The sequence below is a fragment of the Bombina bombina genome, chromosome 2 (genome assembly GCF_027579735.1).
Source record: "Bombina bombina isolate aBomBom1 chromosome 2, aBomBom1.pri, whole genome shotgun sequence".
In the NCBI taxonomy this organism is placed as follows: Eukaryota; Metazoa; Chordata; class Amphibia; order Anura; family Bombinatoridae; genus Bombina; species Bombina bombina.
The window spans coordinates 1,334,875,913-1,334,894,952 of NC_069500.1; the positions used below are offsets into that span (position 1 = coordinate 1,334,875,913).

The 19,040-nt window shown below is 39.4% G+C and overlaps 1 protein-coding gene across 4 annotated transcripts in view; it reads left to right on the forward strand.

Moving 5' to 3' along the window:
- Window positions 1-19,040, forward strand: part of MXD4 (MAX dimerization protein 4) — a 105,009-nt gene that overhangs the window by 31,838 nt on the left and 54,131 nt on the right. For 2 of the 4 annotated variants that reach the window (XM_053704210.1, XM_053704209.1), the window contains exon 3: window positions 1,775-1,816. The exons of the other annotated variants lie outside the window; for them this stretch is intronic. In XM_053704210.1, coding sequence (XP_053560185.1) covers window positions 1,775-1,816 — 42 coding nt within the window. The remainder of the gene's footprint in view (window positions 1-1,774; window positions 1,817-19,040) is intronic. 4 annotated transcript variants of the gene reach the window in all.

Below are 19,040 nucleotides of genomic sequence, written 5' to 3' on the forward strand. Positions count from 1 at the left end.
TGAAAATCTGTATTTCAGTAAAATTCTGGATTTGGGGATTTCTAGCTGTACTACAAAGATTATGACAGAATTCATGGAAGTCTATGTATGTCTCTCTTTTAGTTGTGCTGTCCTCTCTAATTCTAACTAATTTTTACCATTGATTTTATAGTTTTTTAAACTGTAACTATTGAATAATGAGTGACATTTTCTATCATTTGTGTCTGCAGCGTGTCAGATACTGATTCCTGACGGTGGCAAATCTGTCAAGACTATGTAGTATTCAGCCTTTGTATTATGTCACTGTTCTACAAAAAACGTTTTAGAAAAAATATGTCTGTGACTGTGGCATAATTTTTAACACACATTCTGTAAATTTAACTATTGTGTTAGACGTGGAAAATATTTTGTTTTCCCATTGAAATAGCAACTTAAATAATACCCAAATTGTTATTTATTTATTTTATAAAGCGCCAACAGATTACGCTTTTTAACAATTTGGGTATTATAAATTTAAAGTGTTGTTGCCTTACATTACTACAAACATTATTATGATGAATATTTAAAACATTGGATAGTCTTCAGCTAAAATGCATGCAGCTAAAGTTTGCTTTGTCTACCAAAATATGTGCATCTTTTACATGGTTTGACTGATACCAGATGCCATGGTATTTAGAAAAGGTGTAATTTTGTGTGGGGTTCTTAGCTTTATGTTGCTGCATAACCCCCCCCCATATCATATTTTGTGAAACCTTTATTTAAAGGAATATGAAAACCAAAAATGTATTTTGTGATTCAGACAGAGCATACCATTTTTAAAAAGTTTCAAATGTACTTCTATCAAATTTGCTTCATTTCAATGATATTCTGTGCTGAAGAGATACATAGGTAGGCATCTGGAACACTACATGGCAGGAAATAGTGCTGCCATCTAGGCCCATTTCTGGAAAACTTTTCCAGAAATGAGCCGGTTCTTAAGCATGCGTCCCTACTTTTTAACAAAAGATACCAAAAGAACAAAGAAAAATTGATAATAGAAGTAAACTAGAAAGTTCTTTAGAATTGCATTCTCTATCTGACTAATGAGAGAAAATTTTTGGGTTTCATATCCCTTTTAAGGCACGTGGTTTATGAGTTGACCAGGTCCAGTGATAGTCAAAAACGTTATACATTTTAAGGAATGAACCCTTATGTTTAGGCGGGTAGATTTTTTTTTTTATACACTGGGAAATTATTATATTTTTCAATTCTGGGTTTTTAATCTCCTTGGATTTTGATACATCTGATATAGCGTATTACTTATTAAACTAACTTAATTAGCTTATTAAGATTATTAAACTAACTTAATTAGTTTATTAGGATTATTAATCTAACTTGATTATCTTACTAGGATTATTGAGAAGGAAAATGTCCTTTTATAATTTAATGGGATTGAATATGAGACTATGTAAGAGGACATGTGCCAGCCCAGTATGGTACTTAGAGGTACAGTAAAGTCCAAATATCGAGGGAGAAAAACTATCATGAGAAACAGCTTAGTAACACTGATCCATACATAGTTCAGAAGCCAATCAGCTTCTGAACTATGCGATTCATTGTTTTTTTTGGCAGTATCTGACAGATCTGTTGTTCTTATAGTGCTGCAAAGAAATCAATTTTTTTTGCTCATTTAAAATAAGGATTTAAATAAATTTAAAATAAAATATGATTCATCAGTAATTACCATTGTTTATGTCATTTGATTGTTTTTCTTAGTACACTTTTAATTGAAATGTATTTTCCATCTTTCACACAGCCTAGAAGTGAAGAGCACGACTTCCTGGGATTTACTAGCAAGGTGATCTGAACTTATTACAAGTTTAATATCCACTAGCTATACTTTTTGTGTGTTTTACAATACTATACGAAAGAAAAAAATGAGGGATGGCAGCAACTTAATCTCCTAAGTAGGGTACAGTATAGGCATAACATTGCCAACTCCAAAAATGTTGAGAGTACAAGAAACTAAAAAAATATGCCAAATCCTAAAATAAATCTAGTTGTTGTTGCCAAAAAAAAGAAATACAATTTACTTTCAAAGAAATCTTTCTCTTTTTTTCAATCGCACCACTAAAAATTTTTAATTGAATGATAATACAATCATTCAGCTACACGGATACACAATTAAACACTTCAATCATAGCTCATTGAGTATTCCATCTGCAAGTTCTTTAATGAATAATGTGTGGCTTCTTTACCTTTAAATTAAGGCAACATTTTGCAAATATCGAAAATAAGCTAAGCTTCTTCAATCCGGGAGCTGTATTTAAAGGGATAAGAAAGTCAAAATTAAACTTGGATGATTCAGATAGAGCATGTAATATTTAAGACACTTTTAAATTCACTTCTATTTTCAAATGTGCTTTGTTTTCTTGGTATCCCTTGTTGAAAAAGAATATGTACATATCCTACACTAGTGGGAGCTAGTTGTTAATTGGTGCCTGCACATATTTGTCTCTTGTGATTGGCAATGCTGTTCCTTCAGCCAAGGACAACAAGATAATGAAGAAAATGTGATAATAGAAGTAAATTGGAAAGTTGTTTAAAATTATATGTTCTCTCCAAATCATGAAAGAAAATTAGGGCTTTCTGTCCCTTTAACATTAGTATCACCCATAATTGACAATAACAATAAGCCACACAAAAATGTTTTTATAAAGATGTTAACATAAGAATTGTAGTTATGATAAGCAATTTAAAAGAGAATACAATACTCCCATGTAGGATCCCTTACATACTGCCAAATTAGATCCTACATGGGAGCATTGTCTCTTCTTTTAACTTGCTTATCATAGCTACGATTCTTATGCTAACATTTTGATATTCAGATTAAAAAAAAGAACTGTGTGCCTTAATGTTATTGCCAATTTCTTTTTTATGACACGATGAGTCCACGGATCATCTTAATTACTAATGGGATATTCACCTCCTGGTCAGCAGGAGGAGGCAAAGAGCACCACAGCAGAGCTGTTAAATAGCTCCTCCCTTCTCTCCCACTCCAGTCATTCTCTTTGCCTAGGTTAGTGATAGGAAGTGGTAAAGTGAGGTGTTAGTATAGATTCTTCAATCAAGAGTTTATTATTTTTAAAGTAGTGCAAGATTGTGCTGCTTTGTTCTAGGGTGTAGCCATAGTCCATATCAGTCTCTCTTCAGTAGAGCAGTGGTGGCTTTAGAGCAATGGGAACTTGTGGGACATAATTCTCGCAGAGCCTTATGGCTAAAGCCTTTGTCTGCGGATGTTTCCTCTAAGCTTCTGGCTATTCCTTACAAGGGGAAGACCTTGTTTGGACCTGGCCTAACGGAAATTATCTCTGATATCACTGGAGTTAAGGGTCATCTTCTCCCGCAAGATAAGAGAAACAAACAGAAAGGACGACAGAGTAATTTTTGTTCCTTTCGAAATTTCAAAGGAAATTCTTCCTCTTCCTCCTCTAAGCAGGAACAATCCAAACCTGAATGGAGACCTAATCAGTATTGGTCTAAGGGAAAGCAATACAAAAAGCCTGCTATTGAATCCAAGACAGCATGAAGTGCATGCCCCTGATCCGGGACAGGCTCTTGTAGGGGGCAGGCTTTCCTTCTTCGCTCAGGTTTGGGTTTGGGATGTTCAGGATTCCTGGGCAATAGAAATTGTGTCCCAGGGATACAAACTAGAGTTCAAAAGTTTTCCTCTCAGAGGCAGGTTTCTAATTTCAAGATTATCTGCAAACCAGACAAAGATAGAGGCGTTCTTACACTGCGTAAGAGACCTCTTCACCCTGGGAGTGATTGTTCCCGTTCCAGTACCAATTTTAGACCTCAAGAGTCTAAACAAATTTCTCAGGGTTCCATTCTTCCCTTGATCCAGGAGGGTCATTTTATGACAACAGGGGATTTAAAGGACACGTACCTACATGTTCCTATTCACAGGGATCATCACAAGTTCCTAAGGTTTGCCTTCCAGGACAAACACTTCCAGTTTGTGGCTCTTCCTTTCGGTCTTGCCACTGCTCCCAGAATTTTCACAAAGGTTCTGGGGTCACTGTTGGCGGTGCTTCGGTCACAGGGTATTGGGCTGGCGCCTTATCTGGACGACATCCTAGTCCAGGCGCCATCCTTTCAACAAGCAAGATTCCACACCGACATGGTGTTATCTGTCCTGAGAACTCACGGTTGGAAGGTAAATTTGGAAAAGAGTTCCTTAGTTCCAGACACAAGGGTAACCTTCTGGGGAACCATAATAGACTCCCTGTCTATGAAGATTTTTCTGACAGAAGTCAGGAAATCAAAGATTATCGATACTTGCCTAGTCCTTCAGTCTACTTCCCGGCCGTCAGTGGCTCAGTGTATGGAGGTAATCGGGCTGATGGTGGCAGCAATGGACATCATCCCGTTTGCTCAGTTCCACCTCAGACCTTTGCAGTTAAGCATGCTCAGGCAATGGAACAGAGATTATGCGGTCTTGTCTCCTCGAATAACTCTGGAGCAGGAGTCAAGGGACTCTCTTCAATGGTGGTTGTCTTTGGATCATCTCTCCCAGGGAGCCTGGTTTCGCAGACCATCTTGGGTGATTGTGACAACAGACGCCAGCCTTCTGGGGTGGGGAGCAGTCTGGGGCTCCCTAAAAGCTCAGGGAGCTTGGACTCAGTCAGAGTCTGTTCTTCCTATAAACATTCTAGAACTGAGAGCAATCTTCAATGCCCTTCTGGCCTGGCCCCAGTTAGTCTCACTCCGGTTTATCAGGTTCCGGTCGGACAACATAACTTCAGTAGCTTGCATCAATCATCAGGGAGGAACGAGGAGTTCCTTAGCGATGACAGAGGTAACCAAAATAATCCAGTGGGAGGAAGCCCACTCTTGTTGCCTATCGGCGATCCACATCCCAGGGGTGGACAACTGGGAGGCGGATTTCCTGAGCAGGCAGACCTTTCATCCGGGGGAGTGGGAACTCCATCCGGAAGTGTTCTCCAACCTGATTCTCAAGTGGGGTCAACCGGAATTGGATCTTATGGCATCCCGACAGAATGCCAAGCTCCTGAGATACGGGTCGAGGTCCAGGGACCCCCAGGCGGAGCTGATAGATGCTCTGGCGGTCCCTTGGACCTTCAGTCTAGCATACCTATTTCCTCCGTTTGCTCTTCTTCCTTGGGTAATTGCTTGAATCAAACAGGAGAGGGCCTCAGTGATCCTCATAGCACTGGCGTGGCCTCGCAGGATTTGGTATGCAGATCTGGTGGATCTGGAAGGAAGGACCTTCTGATTCAGAGGCCCTTCTTTCACCCAAATCTAGTTTCTCGGAAGCTGACTGCTTGGAGATTGAACGCTTAATTTTATCCAAGCAAGGGTTTTCTGACTTGGTCATAGATACCATGATTCAGGCTCGTAAGCCTGTAACTGGAAGGATTTGGCGTAAATATCTCTATTGGTGTGAATCCAAGGGCTACTCATGGAGTAGAGTTAGGATTCCTAGAATGTTGTCTTTTCTCCAAGAAGGTTTGGAGAAAGGTTTATCGACGAGTTCCCTAAAGGGTCAAATCTCGGCCTTATCTATTTTGTTACACAAACGTCTGGCGGATGTCCCAGATGTACGATAGTTTTGTCAGGCCTTGGTCAGGATCAGGCCTATGTTCAAACCAGTTACTCCTCCATGGAGTCTTAATTTAGTTCTCAAAGTTCTTCAAGGGGATCCGTTTGAGCCTATGCATTCCTTAGATATTAAGTGGTTATCTTAGAAGGTTTTATTTCTGGTTGCTATTTCTTCGGCTCGTAGAGTGTCAGAGCTCTCGGCATTGCAGTACGAGTCTCCTTACCTTATTTTTTATTCAGATAAGGCAGTTTTACGTACTAAATTAGGATTTCTTCCTAAGGTTGTTTCTTATCTGAACATTAATCAAGAGATTGTTGTTCCTTCTTTGTGTCCTAATCCTTCTTCTCAGAAAGAATGACTTCTGCACAATTTGGACGTGGTCCATGCTTTAAAGTTTTACCTGCAGGCGACTAAGGACTTTCGTCAGTCTTCTTCTTTGTTTGTGATTTTCTCAGGAAATCGTAAGGCAGTCAAAAATGAAGCTTCTGTGGAACAGATTTGCAAGGCTGCAACTTGGTCCTCTCTTCACACTTTTTCAAAGTTTTACAAATTTGACACTTTTGCCTCGGCTGAGGCCGCTTTTGGGAGAAAAGTTTTTCAAGCAGTTGTGCCTTCCGTTTAGGTTCCCTGTCTTGTCCCTCCCGTATCATCTGTGTACTCTAACTTTGGTATTGAATCCCATTAGTAATTAAGATGATCCATGGACTCATCGTGTCATAAAAAAGAAAAGAAAGTTTATGCTTACCTGATAAATTTATTTCTTTTTTGACACGATGAGTCCACGGCCCGCCCTGTTCTTGTAAGACAGGTTGTGGATTATTGTAAACTTCAGACACCTCTGCACCTTGGCTTTTCCTTTCTTTCCTTAAAGGGACACTGAACCCAAATTTTTTTCTTTTGTGATTCAGATAGAGCATGCAGTTTTAGACAACTTTCTAATTTACTCCTATTATCAATTTTTCTTCGTTCACTTGCTATCTTTATTTGAAAAAGAAGGCATCTAAGCTTCTTTTTTGGTTCAGGGTCTGTATAGCACTTTTTTATTGGCGGATGAATTTATCCACCAATCAGCAAGAATAACCCAGGTTATTCACCAAAAATGGGCCGGCATCTAAACTTACATTCTTGCATTTCAAATAAAGATACCAAGAGAATGAAGAAAATTTGATAATAGGAGTAAATTAGAAAGTTGCTTAAAATTACCTGCTCTATCTGAATCACAAAAGAAAAAAATTGGGTTCAGTGTCCCTTTAACTTCGGTCGAATGACTGGAGTGGGAGGGAAGGGAGGAGCTATTTAACAGCTCTGCTGTGGTGCTCTTTGCCTCCTCCTGCTGACCAGGAGGTGAATATCCCATTAGTAATTAAGATGATCCGTGGACTCATTGTGTCAAAAAAGAAATGCATTTATCAGGTAAGCATAAATTTCCTTTTTGGCATTAATATAGACACTGCTTTGCAATGGTACTAAGAATGTTAAATACAGCTCCCGGATGTAAAGGAACAGTCTAATTGAAAAAGGTTATTGTTTAAAAAGATAGACAATCCTCTTTATTACCTATTCCCAAGTTTTGCACAGCCAAAATATTAAAAAAAATAATAAAAAAATAATATATATATATATATATGATAGAAATAAAAAAGATCAGCGCTAGAAGTTTATGAGTGTGCTGTTGGTCTTAATATATCTTCCCATCCACTACTGGAAAATATATGTATATGCAGGACCCTTGCTAGTTAAGCATCAAACAGTCTCATTCAGTCAAGTATGGCAAGTCTATGGATGTATATTGTTCATTAATATCCACAATGCTAGTTCCTGTGTGCTGTGGAGGAGTAGGCTGCTCGTCTGAGAGAAGAAGAAAGATCCCCCGCAGGGCAAGGTTCCTCTTAGTGATCTAGAAGAGTGTGAGACAAAACAAGCGCCCAGAGGCACACTTCGTGTAGTACGTTTAGATAAATAGCTTATACTTTAACAGTTGGAAAAAATCCGCTCTCACCTGATTCAACCTCAGCTTATGAGGTATGTAATAAGCGCTTCTGTTTATATACTCAGGTCTCGTATCGCCCTCCTATAGGTCCTCAGGTCTCCAGTTCCTCCTTGGAGTCTGCAGAGTGTTCCTGGATCTCTGCAGCCTATATCTAGAAGGGGACTAGGGCATAGGAGTACGATAGTGTGTACTGTTTAAAATATACAACTACCAGGTAATAGTGATAAAAACAGGTGTTTATTTATATATGTACACACAAAAAGATATCGTTTTTAACAGTGCAAGATAAAAGCCCCTACAGGTATTTCTTTGTAGGAGAAGAGAGAGAAATATTCCACGTTTAGCAGAAAAAACACTATAGAGCTGTAGTCATACAGGTGTTACATCCAGCATGCAGTGCTAGAAACACAAGTGACTAAATTGCTCTGATAGATATATAAACAAGTATGGAGCACCAAAGGATATTCGCAGATCTGCTTATATAAGTAGATATTAAAGCAGTCCAATCCTTTATGCAGCTCCGTGTAGGTGTATAGGCTAGCCTCACTAATGCGTATAAATAGATCAAGGTAGGGGGGCGGCCCACACCTCTGATGAAGTAACCCATCACACGCCCCCCGCCACACGCTGACATTGCACGCTGTGCCTATACACCTACACGGAGCTGCATAAAGGATTGGACTGCTTTAATATCTACTTATATAAGCAGATCTGCGAATATCCTTTGGTGCTCCATACTTGTTTATATATCTATCAGAGCAATTTAGTCACTTGTGTTTCTAGCACTGCATGCTGGATGTAACACCTGTATGACTACAGCTCTATAGTGTTTTTTCTGCTAAACGTGGAATATTTCTCTCTCTTCTCCTACAAAGAAATACCTGTAGGGGCTTTTATCTTGCACTGTTAAAAACAATATCTTTTTGTGTGTACATATATAAATAAACACCTGTTTTTATCACTATTACCTGGTAGTTGTATATTTTAAACAGTACACACTATCGTACTCCTATGCCCTAGTCCCCATCTAGATATAGGCTGCAGAGATCCAGGAACACTCTGCAGACTCCAAGGAGGAACTGGAGACCTGAGGACCTATAGGAGGGCGATACGAGACCTGAGTATATAAACAGAAGCGCTTATTACATACCTCATAAGCTGAGGTTGAATCAGGTGAGAGCGGATTTTTTCCAACTGTTAAAGTATAAGCTATTTATCTAAACGTACTACACGAAGTGTGCCTCTGGGCGCTTGTTTTGTCTCACACTCTTCTTTATATATATATATATATATATATATATATATATATATATATATATATATATATATATATATATATATATATATATATATATATATATATATATATATATATATATATATATATATATATAATATATTTTTTTTTACCTCGGATTACCTGTATCTAAGCCACTGCAGACTGCCCCTTATCTTTTTACAATCTTGCATTTTAGCCAATCAGGGCTAGCTCTTGTATAACCATTATAATTCTCCATGGGAGTGAGCACAATGTTATATATTCTAGCACTGTCTAGCTGTTGTGTAAGATTTAGAAAGCACTGAGATAAGGGGCAGCCGGCTGGGGCTTAGAGTTAGGCAAACTTAGAGGTTATAAAATATAATAATATAATATTGTTGGTTATGTGAAGCTGGAGGATGGGTAGTAAACGTGTTATCTACCTTTTTAAACAATTAAAAAAAGTGGACTGCCCTTTAAAAAATATTTGGTTACAAAGTGATTATTAAGTATATATCACAATAAAATTGGTCTTATTCTTAAAGGGACAGTAAAGTTAAACTTAAATGGATTGGATAATGCATGACATTTTAAACAACCTTCCAAATTACTTCTATTATCAAGTTCTCTTGCCATCCCTTCTTAAAGAGTTATTCTAGGTGAGTTCAGGAGTGTGCACGTGTGTTTAGCCACCTGGCAGCAGTATTTGCAACAATGTATATTGCAATGTTATACATAGTTAAAAATACTCATGCCGTAGACAGCGAATGACACGTTTGTGCTCCTAAGCTCCCATCAGCCTGCCTAGGTTTACTGTTCAACAAAGGATATCAAAAGAATAAAGCAAATTTGACAACAGAAGTAAATAAAAAAAGTGTTTTACAATTGCATGCCCTATCCCTGTGTGAATAATGAATGTTTGTTGACTTTACTGTAGGTAACCCCAGTAGGTGGTTTATGTTTGGCATTAACATTGAATAGACTGCTAGCTTCTTCCCTACTTCAGCCACCCATAAATGTTTTCTGTGTTTTAAATGTTAGTCATTTTACCCTATATATCAAACTAGCGCACAGAACTAAGAAGGCATTTTGTAGACTACTAGAGCTGTTAAACAGAGGGATGACGTTCTCACAATGCTCATCACATGTGTTTTAGACATATAAATAGCACCTGGCAAGGAACAGCTCGGTTTTGCACTAAATGCCTTGAACAATTGTACAGATAGCACCCATTGTAACTGAAACCTAATGTTTGCACATAAACAGGCAATCCTATATAATACAGTATATTGCAGTTTTTCATATCATTCTTTGGCATTGTTAGTGTAGTTCCATGCTTTTGGCACCCCTGGCCAAATAAAATATTTTGTTGATTTTCTGAAAAGTGAAAAGAAGTTAACATGTGGTAAACACACTTAAACACAACGTATTTCTGCAAACTTTAATGCACATTTACTATTTTACTTACAGAATTTAACTGATTAAAAAAATAGCAGTAAATGTGGCATGTGCCATGTTTCCAGTCAGTACTTGACATCCCTTGAAATGCTTTCTGTAGCCATCTAAGGTGGAGCGCTATTTAGCACTTTCACTCGCGCGCTAACTGCGCTAGAAGTAAACTTTTTGCATGTGTCGGGTTGCGCTCTCATTACAATTTGAAAGTAAAAAGTAATCACTTGCGCACTTACCTGAAGCATGCAAAAATCAGATGCTAGAATATTGCCCGCGGGATAACCTATTCTCCCCTCCCTGCCCATAGAAGTCAATGGAGCAAAATAAGTGGGGGGGGGAACACCCCACTCGTGCGCTAACCCAAACGCATATTCTCAAATGCGCTAACCCGACATGAAAATATGAATATTTCACATTCAAATGTTTTTCACATAGAAGAATATGTTATATTTATTCATAAATACATATTTCTACATATATCTGATGGTATTTTGGATATATATATATATAATTTAGAAATACATAGAACATATTTAAGTGCAGAACATTGGAATGTGAAATATTTACAGTAAATATACATTAACACTTTATTAAAAATGAATATTTCATAAATATGCTTTTTCATGCTTTCATCTACTTGACAGCAGGGAACTTGTATGCACTTATCTATGTTTATATATGTGTACATATGTATTTATCTGTTTATATGTGTATATATGTCTGTAAATACATATATACATGCATATAAATATATATATATATTTTTAGCGCTGCGGAATCTGTTGGCGCTCTACAAATAACCGATAATAATAATATATATATATATAAAATACATATTTAGACATGTGTATGTTTGTATATTTGTCTATGTTAAAGTCCTTTGCCTGCATTTTTTATTAGATGGTGCTATGAGTGTAACTGTATTGTGCAATGTATTCTTTATGTGTTTTTTGACACTTTTTAGTTTCACAAAACCGTTAACCAGAACTTTGAGGTTGCTGTAACCATTCTAGCACAAATTGCAATTGCACTCACGCGTTCACATTTACTTTCAACTTAAGATAACATAAGAGTGTAATTTAACTTGCGCGCAAACAAACACGAAAACCTGATATCGCCCATGCGCAAACGATAGTGCTCCACTCGTAAATCTGGCCCTAAATCTGTTATTCTCGATTTAGGAATATTTAAGCACTCTTCCTTACGGTGTGCATCTAGTTCTGTCATATTGTTATTGCTTTCTTGTTTTAGACCAGCACAGAGATTTTCAATATTATTCAAGTTTGAGGACTGCAAAGCTCATTCCAAAATAGTATTTTAATGCGTGTATTTGGATCATCATCTTGTTTGAATTATTTAACTCTTTTCAGCTTCAGTGACTGTGGGACATAAGCTTCCAGGATTAATTATCCTAGATTTGAAAACTCTGTTCTCCTTATCTGATCATCCCTGGCTGAGGCCAGTTAGGGACAGTTATAAATAAGCTGATAAAGTAACCATCCCACTTGGTTTAATGTCATGAAAGTCTCCAACCAAAATTTTTGGTATGAGAAAGATTATTCAGATGAAAGCAGATTTGTGTTCTTGTGTATTATTCTCTAGATTTGTCACATACACACTCATAGCCAGGATAGAGCTGATGCAGAAATAATGGTATAACGCTGCAAGCCTAAAAAGAAAATGTTGCTTTATTATAGCCAGAAACATGCATTTTTATTCAAAGCCAAAAAGTGTATAATACATGTTGCAATGCAGTTGTTAAAATGTGGTGGTGTGTGTGTGTGTGTGTGTGTCATATGCATGTGTGTGTGTTTGGGGGGGGCAACAATGTCCCTTTTTAAAATGAAAGCAACTTTTACATGGACTCTAACTTGGCCATGGGACTTTGTGTTCCTTTAAAAATCTGTCATGTGCCCAGAAGTATTTTAATGCAGAGCCAAATGACAGCTATGACATAGAAACTAATTGTGAATAGCAGCTTCACGGGTATATCTGAAAAGATACAGGTTGTGTAGTGACTGAGAATATATATCACACAGATATAGAATAAGTTTAAATAGATCATCTTTAAAACAATTATACTTTTAAACGTCTGAAAAAGCAGGGAGCAGAAAGTGAGTAGATTTTTTATATTTGTTTAAAATGTATTTTATTTTTTAACACATTTTGTTAATAGCAAATAAAAACATTTGTCTTATTAAATTATAAATAAAATGTGTATACCTATTTTAACAGCTAACTTTAAAGGACCTTATTTGACCTCATTAGAGATTCTAAATTGCAGGACATGTTTTATTTATTTAAATGTCATGGATGCAGATATCATGAGTAGATATTCTTCTAGAACAGTTCTGTCAAAATGCTCCTAAACACATGCGGCTAGATTATGAGTTTTGCGTTATGAGTAAAAAAGCAGCGTTAAGGCTCATAACGCTGCTTTCTCCAACATTGGTGTGTCCGGTCCACGGCGTCATCCTTACTTGTGGGAATATCTCCTCCCCAACAGGAAATGGCAAAGAGTCCCAGCAAAGCTGGCCACACAGTCCCTCCTAGGCTCCGCCCACCCCAGTCATTCTCTTTGCCGTTGCACAGGCAACATCTCCACGGAGATGGTTAAGAGTATGTGGTGTTTAGTTGTAGTTTTTTTATTCTACTATCAAGAGTTTGTTATTTTATAATAGTGCTGGTATGTACTATTTACTCTGAAACAGAAAAAGATGAAGAATTCTGTTTGTGAGAGGAAGATGATTTTAGCAGACAGTAACTAAAATCCTTTGCTGTTTCGACATAGGACTGTTGAGATGAAGTAACTTCAGTTGGGGGAAACAGTTAGCAGACTTTTCTGCTTAAGGTATGACTAGCCATATTTCTAACAAGACTGTGTAATGCTGGAAGGCTGTCATTTCCCCTCATGGGGACCGGTAAGCCATTTTCTTAGTTTTCAAGCAGAATAAAGGGCTTAATATGGGCTATAAAACTGGTAGACACTTTTATGGGCAAAATCGATTGCTTTTTTTGGGCATTTTATACATGTTTATGCTTTAATTCACACTTATAAACTTGGGGAACGTTTTTTAACGTCAGGCACTATGTTAGACACCTTTTCCAGTCAGGAAGGGCCTCCCCAGTTGTGGGCTGAGCCTCATTTTCGCGCCATTACTGCGCAGTTGTTTTTGAGAGCAAGACATGCAGATGCATGTGTGAGGATCTGAAAATAGTTGGAAAAGTTCCTAGAAGGCGTCATTTGGTATCGTATTCCCCTCTGGGCTTGGTAAAGTCGCAGCAAAGGCTGTAGCTGGGACTGTAGAGGGGTTAAATCTGTAACCGGCTCCGGTTTCATTATTTTAAGGGTTAAAGCTCTGAAATTTGGTGTGCAATACTTTTAATGCTTTAAGACACTGTGGTGAAATTTTGGTAAATTTTGAACAATTCCTTCATATTTTTTCACATATTCAGTAATAAAGTGTGCTCTGTTTAAAATTTAAAGAGACCGTAACGGTTTTGTTTTAAAACGGTTTTTGTGCTTTATTGACAAGTTTAAGCCTGTTTAACATGTCTGTGCCTTCAGATAAGCTATGTTCTATATGTATGAAAGTCAATGTGTCTCCCCCTTCAAAATTGTGTGATAATTGTGCCATAGCGTCCAAACAAAGTAAGGACAGTACTGTCACAGATAATGAAGTTGCCCAAGATGATTCATCAGATGAAGGGAGTAGACATGGTTCTACATTATCTCCTTCTGTGTCTACACCAGTTTTGCCCACGCAGGAGGCCCCTAGTACTTCTAGCGCGCCAATGCTTATTACCATGCAACAATTGACGGCTGTAATGGATAACTCCATAGCAAATATTTTATCCAAAATGCCTGCATATCAGAGAAAGCGCGATTGCTCTGTTTTAAACACTGAAGAGCAGGAGGGCGCTGATGATAATTGCTCTGTCATACCCTCACACCAATCTGAAGGGGCCATGAGGGAGGTTTTGTCAGATGGGGAAATTTCAGATTCAGGTAGAATTTCTCAACAGGCTGAACCTGATGTTGTGACATTTAAATTTAAATTAGAGCATCTCCGCGCACTGCTTAAGGAGGTGTTATCTACTCTGGATGATTGTGACAACTTGGTACAGCAAGGTTACCTTCTTCAACCCATTTCGTGCATTGTTCCTGTCACTACAGCAGCGTGGTTCTGGTTCGAGGAACTAGAAAAGTCGCTCAGTAGAGAGACTCCATATGAGGAGGTTATGGACAGAGTTCACGCACTTAAATTGGCTAACTCTTTTATTTTAGATGCCGCTTTGCAATTAGCTAGATTAGCGGCCAAAAATTCAGGGTTTGCAATTGTGGCGCGCAGAGCGCTTTGGCTAAAGTCTTGGTCAGCGGATGTATCATCCAAGACAAAATTGCTTAATATCCCCTTCAAGGGTAAAACTCTCTTTGGGCCAGAATTGAAAGAGATTATCTCAGACATCACTGGGGGAAAGGGCCACGCCCTTCCACAAGATAGGCCTTTCAAAGCCAAGAATAAGTCTAATTTTCGTTCCTTTAGTAATTTCAGGAACGGACCGGCCTCTAATTCTGCATCCTCTAAGCAAGAGGGTAATGCCTCACAGACCAAACCAGCCTGGAAACCGATGCAAGGCTGGAACAAGGGTAAGCAGGCCAAGAAGCCTGCCGCTGCTAACAAAACAGCATGAAGGAGTAGCCCCCGATCCAGGACCGGATCTAGTGGGGGGCAGACTCTCTCTCTTTGCTCAGGCTTGGGCAAGAGATGTTCAGGATCCCTGGACGCTAGAAATAGTTTCTCAGGGTTATCTTCTGGAATTCAAAGAACTACCCCCAAGGGGAAGGTTCCACATGTCTCACTTATCCTCAAACCAAATAAAGAGACAGGCGTTCTTACATTGTGTAGAAGACCTGTTAAAGATGGGAGTGAAACACCCAGTTCCAATGACGGAACAAGGAATGGGATTTTACTCAAATTTGTTCGTAGTTCCCAAAAAAGAGGCAACCTTCAGACCAATTCTGGATTTAAAGATCCTAAACAAATTTCTCAGGGTGCCATCGTTCAAAATGGAAACCATTCGAACGATTCTACCTACTATCCAGGAAGGTCAATTTATGACTACCGTGGATTTAAAGGATGCGTACCTACATATTCCTATCCACAAAGAACATCATCAGTTCCTAAGGTTCGCCTTTCTGGACAAACATTACCAGTTTGTGGCCCTCCCATTCGGGTTAGCCACTGCTCCAAGGATTTTCACAAAGGTACTCGGGTTCCTTCTAGCGGTTCTAAGACCGAGGGGCATTGCAGTAGTACCATACTTGGACGACATTCTAATACAAGCGTCGTCTCTTTCAAAAGCAAAGGCTCATACAGACATCGTTCTGGCCTTTCTCAGATCTCACAGATGGAAGGTGAACATAGAAAAAAGTTCTCTGTCTCCGTCGACAAGAGTTCCCTTCTTGGGAACAATAATAGATTCCTTAGAAATGAGGATTTTTCTGACAGATGTCAGAAAGTCAAAACTTCTAAGCGCTTGTCAAGTTCTTCATTCTATTCCACGTCCTTCCATAGCTCAGTGCATGGAAGTAGTGGGGTTGATGGTTGCAGCAATGGACATAGTTCCTTTTGCGCGAATTCATCTAAGACCATTACAACTGTGCATGCTGAAACAGTGGAATGGGGACTATACAGACTTGTCTCCAGTGATTCAAGTAGATCAGAAGACCAGAGATTCACTCCGTTGGTGGCTAACCCTGGACCACCTATCCCAGGGAATGAGCTTCCGCAGACCAGAGTGGGTCATCGTCACGACCGACGCCAGTCTAGTGGGCTGGGGCGCGGTCTGGGAATCCCTGAAAGCTCAGGGACTATGGTCTCGGGAAGAGTCTCTTCTCCCGATAAACATTCTGGAACTAAGAGCGATATTCAATGCTCTCAGGGCTTGGCCTCAGCTTGCAAAGGCCAGATTCATAAGATTCCAATCAGACAACATGACGACTGTTGCGTATATCAATCATCAGGGGGGAACAAGGAGTTCCCTGGCGATGAAAGAAGTGACCAAAATAATACAATGGGCGGAGGATCACTCCTGCCACCTATCTGCGATCCACATCCCAGGTGTGGAAAACTGGGAAGCGGATTATCTGAGTCGTCAGACATTCCATCCAGGGGAGTGGGAACTCCACCCGGAGATCTTTGCCCAGTTGACTCAATTATGGGGCATTCCAGACATGGACCTGATGGCGTCTCGTCAGAACTTCAAGGTTCCTTGCTACGGGTCCAGATCCAGAGATCCCAAGGCGACTCTAGTGGATGCACTAGTAGCGCCTTGGACCTTCAACCTAGCTTATGTGTTTCCACCGTTTCCTCTCATTCCCAGGCTGGTAGCCAGGATCAAACAGGAGAGGGCCTCGGTGATCTTGATAGCTCCTGCGTGGCCACGCAGGACTTGGTATGCAGACCTGGTGAATATGTCATCGGTTCCACCATGGAAGCTACCTTTGAGACAGGACCTTCTTGTTCAGGGTCCATTCGAACATCCAAATCTGGTCTCCCTCCAGCTGACGGCTTGGAGATTGAACGCTTGATTCTATCAAAGCGTGGGTTTTCAGATTCTGTGATAGATACTCTGGTTCAAGCCAGAAAACCGGTAACTAGAAAGATTTACCATAAAATATGGAAAAGATATATCTGCTGGTGTGAATCTAAGGGATTCCCATGGAATAAGATAAAAATTCCTAAGATTCTTTCCTTTCTACAAGAAGGTTTGGATAAAGGATTATCTGCGAGTTCTCTAAAGGGACAGATTTCTGCTTTATCTGTTTTACTACACAAACGACTGGCAGCTGTGCCAGATGTTCAAGCATTTGTTCAGGCTCTGGTTAGGATCAAGCCTGTTTACAGATCTTTGACTCCTCCCTGGAGTTTAAATCTAGTTCTTTCAGTTCTTCAAGGGGTTCCGTTTGAACCTTTACATTCCATAGATATTAAGTTGTTATCTTGGAAAGTTTTGTTTTTGGTTGCTATTTCTTCTGCTAGAAGAGTTTCTGAGTTATCTGCTCTGCAGTGTACTCCACCCTATCTGGTGTTCCATTCAGATAAGGTTGTTTTGCGTACTAAGCCTGGTTTTCTTCCAAAGGTTGTTTCCAACAAAAACATTAATCAGGAGATAGTTGTACCTTCTTTGTGTCCGAATCCAGTTTCAAAGAAGGAACGTTTGCTACACAATTTATATGTAGTCCGTGCTCTAAAATTCTACTTAGAAGCTACAAAAGAGTTCAAACAAACTTCGTCTCTGTTTGTCGTCTATTCGGGTAAAAGGAAAGGTCAAAAAGCAACTTCTACCTCTCTTTCCTTTTGGCTTAAAAGCATCATCCGATTGGCTTATGAGACTGCCGGACGGCAGCCTCCTGAAAGAATCACAGCTCACTCCACTAGGGCTGTAGCTTCCACATGGGCCTTCAAGAACGAGGCTTCTGTTGATCAGATATGTAAAGCAGCGACTTGGTCTTCACTGCACACTTTCGCCAAATTTTACAAATTTGATACTTTTGCTTCTTCGGAGGCTATTTTTGGGAGAAAGGTTTTGCAAGCCGTGGTGCCTTCCATTTAGGTAACCTGATTTGCTCCCTCCCTTCATCCGTGTCCTAAAGCTTTGGTATTGGTTCCCACAAGTAAGGATGACCCCGTGGACCGGACACACCAATGTTGGAGAAAACAGAATTTATGCTTACCTGATAAATTACTTTCTCCAACGGTGTGTCCGGTCCACGGCCCGCCCTGGTTTTTTAATCAGGTCTGATGAATTATTTTCTCTAACTACAGTCACCACGGCACCCTATAGTTTCTCCTATTTTTTCCTCCTGTCCGTCGGTCGAATGACTGGGGTGGGCGGAGCCTAGGAGGGACTGTGTGGCCAGCTTTGCTGGGACTCTTTGCCATTTCCTGTTGGGGAGGAGATATTCCCACAAGTAAGGATGACGCCGTGGACCGGACACACCGTTGGAGAAAGTAATTGTCTTGTAGGTACAGCTGTCCCGCACACTTTTTGGGCCATACTGCAAATTAACTTACGCAATTTTCGCAAAGTCTTTTTTTCAATGGGACTTCCATAGCGCCGGTATTATAAGCTTTTTTTTGGAGGCCAAAAAGTGAGCGGTACAGCCTATCCCGCAAGATTCGTAATGCATTCTAAAGTCAGTAGTTATGAGTTTTACACTACAAAGCTGTAGCATAAAACTCATAACTAAAGTGCTAAAAAGTACACTAACACCCATAAACTACCTATTAACACCTAAACCGAGGTCCTCCCGCATCACAAACACTAAATTAAATGAATGCAAGCTCAATCCTATTGGCTGATTGGAGCTGTCCTGAGCGGTGACAATAACGTGCAAGTTAGCACCGCACCCCTCATAACGCAAAACTCATAATCTAGCCGATGGTTAGCTAATACATATTTTTGCAAATTTAAAGGAACCTAGTACTCCACGTGTTTCCATCAGGCGTATTAAAATGCCGTAATTAAATATGTTAGTTTCAAGTTTCCGATAGGGCATGTCATTTTAAACAACTTTCTAATTCACTTTTATCATCAAATTTGCTTTGTTCCCTTGTTATTCTTAGTTGAAAGCTAAACCTAGGTAGGCTCATATGCTAATGTCTAAGCCCTTGAAGGCTGCCTCTTATGTGAATGCATTTGACAGTTTTTCACAGCTAGAGCGCATTAGTTCATGTGTTTCATATAGA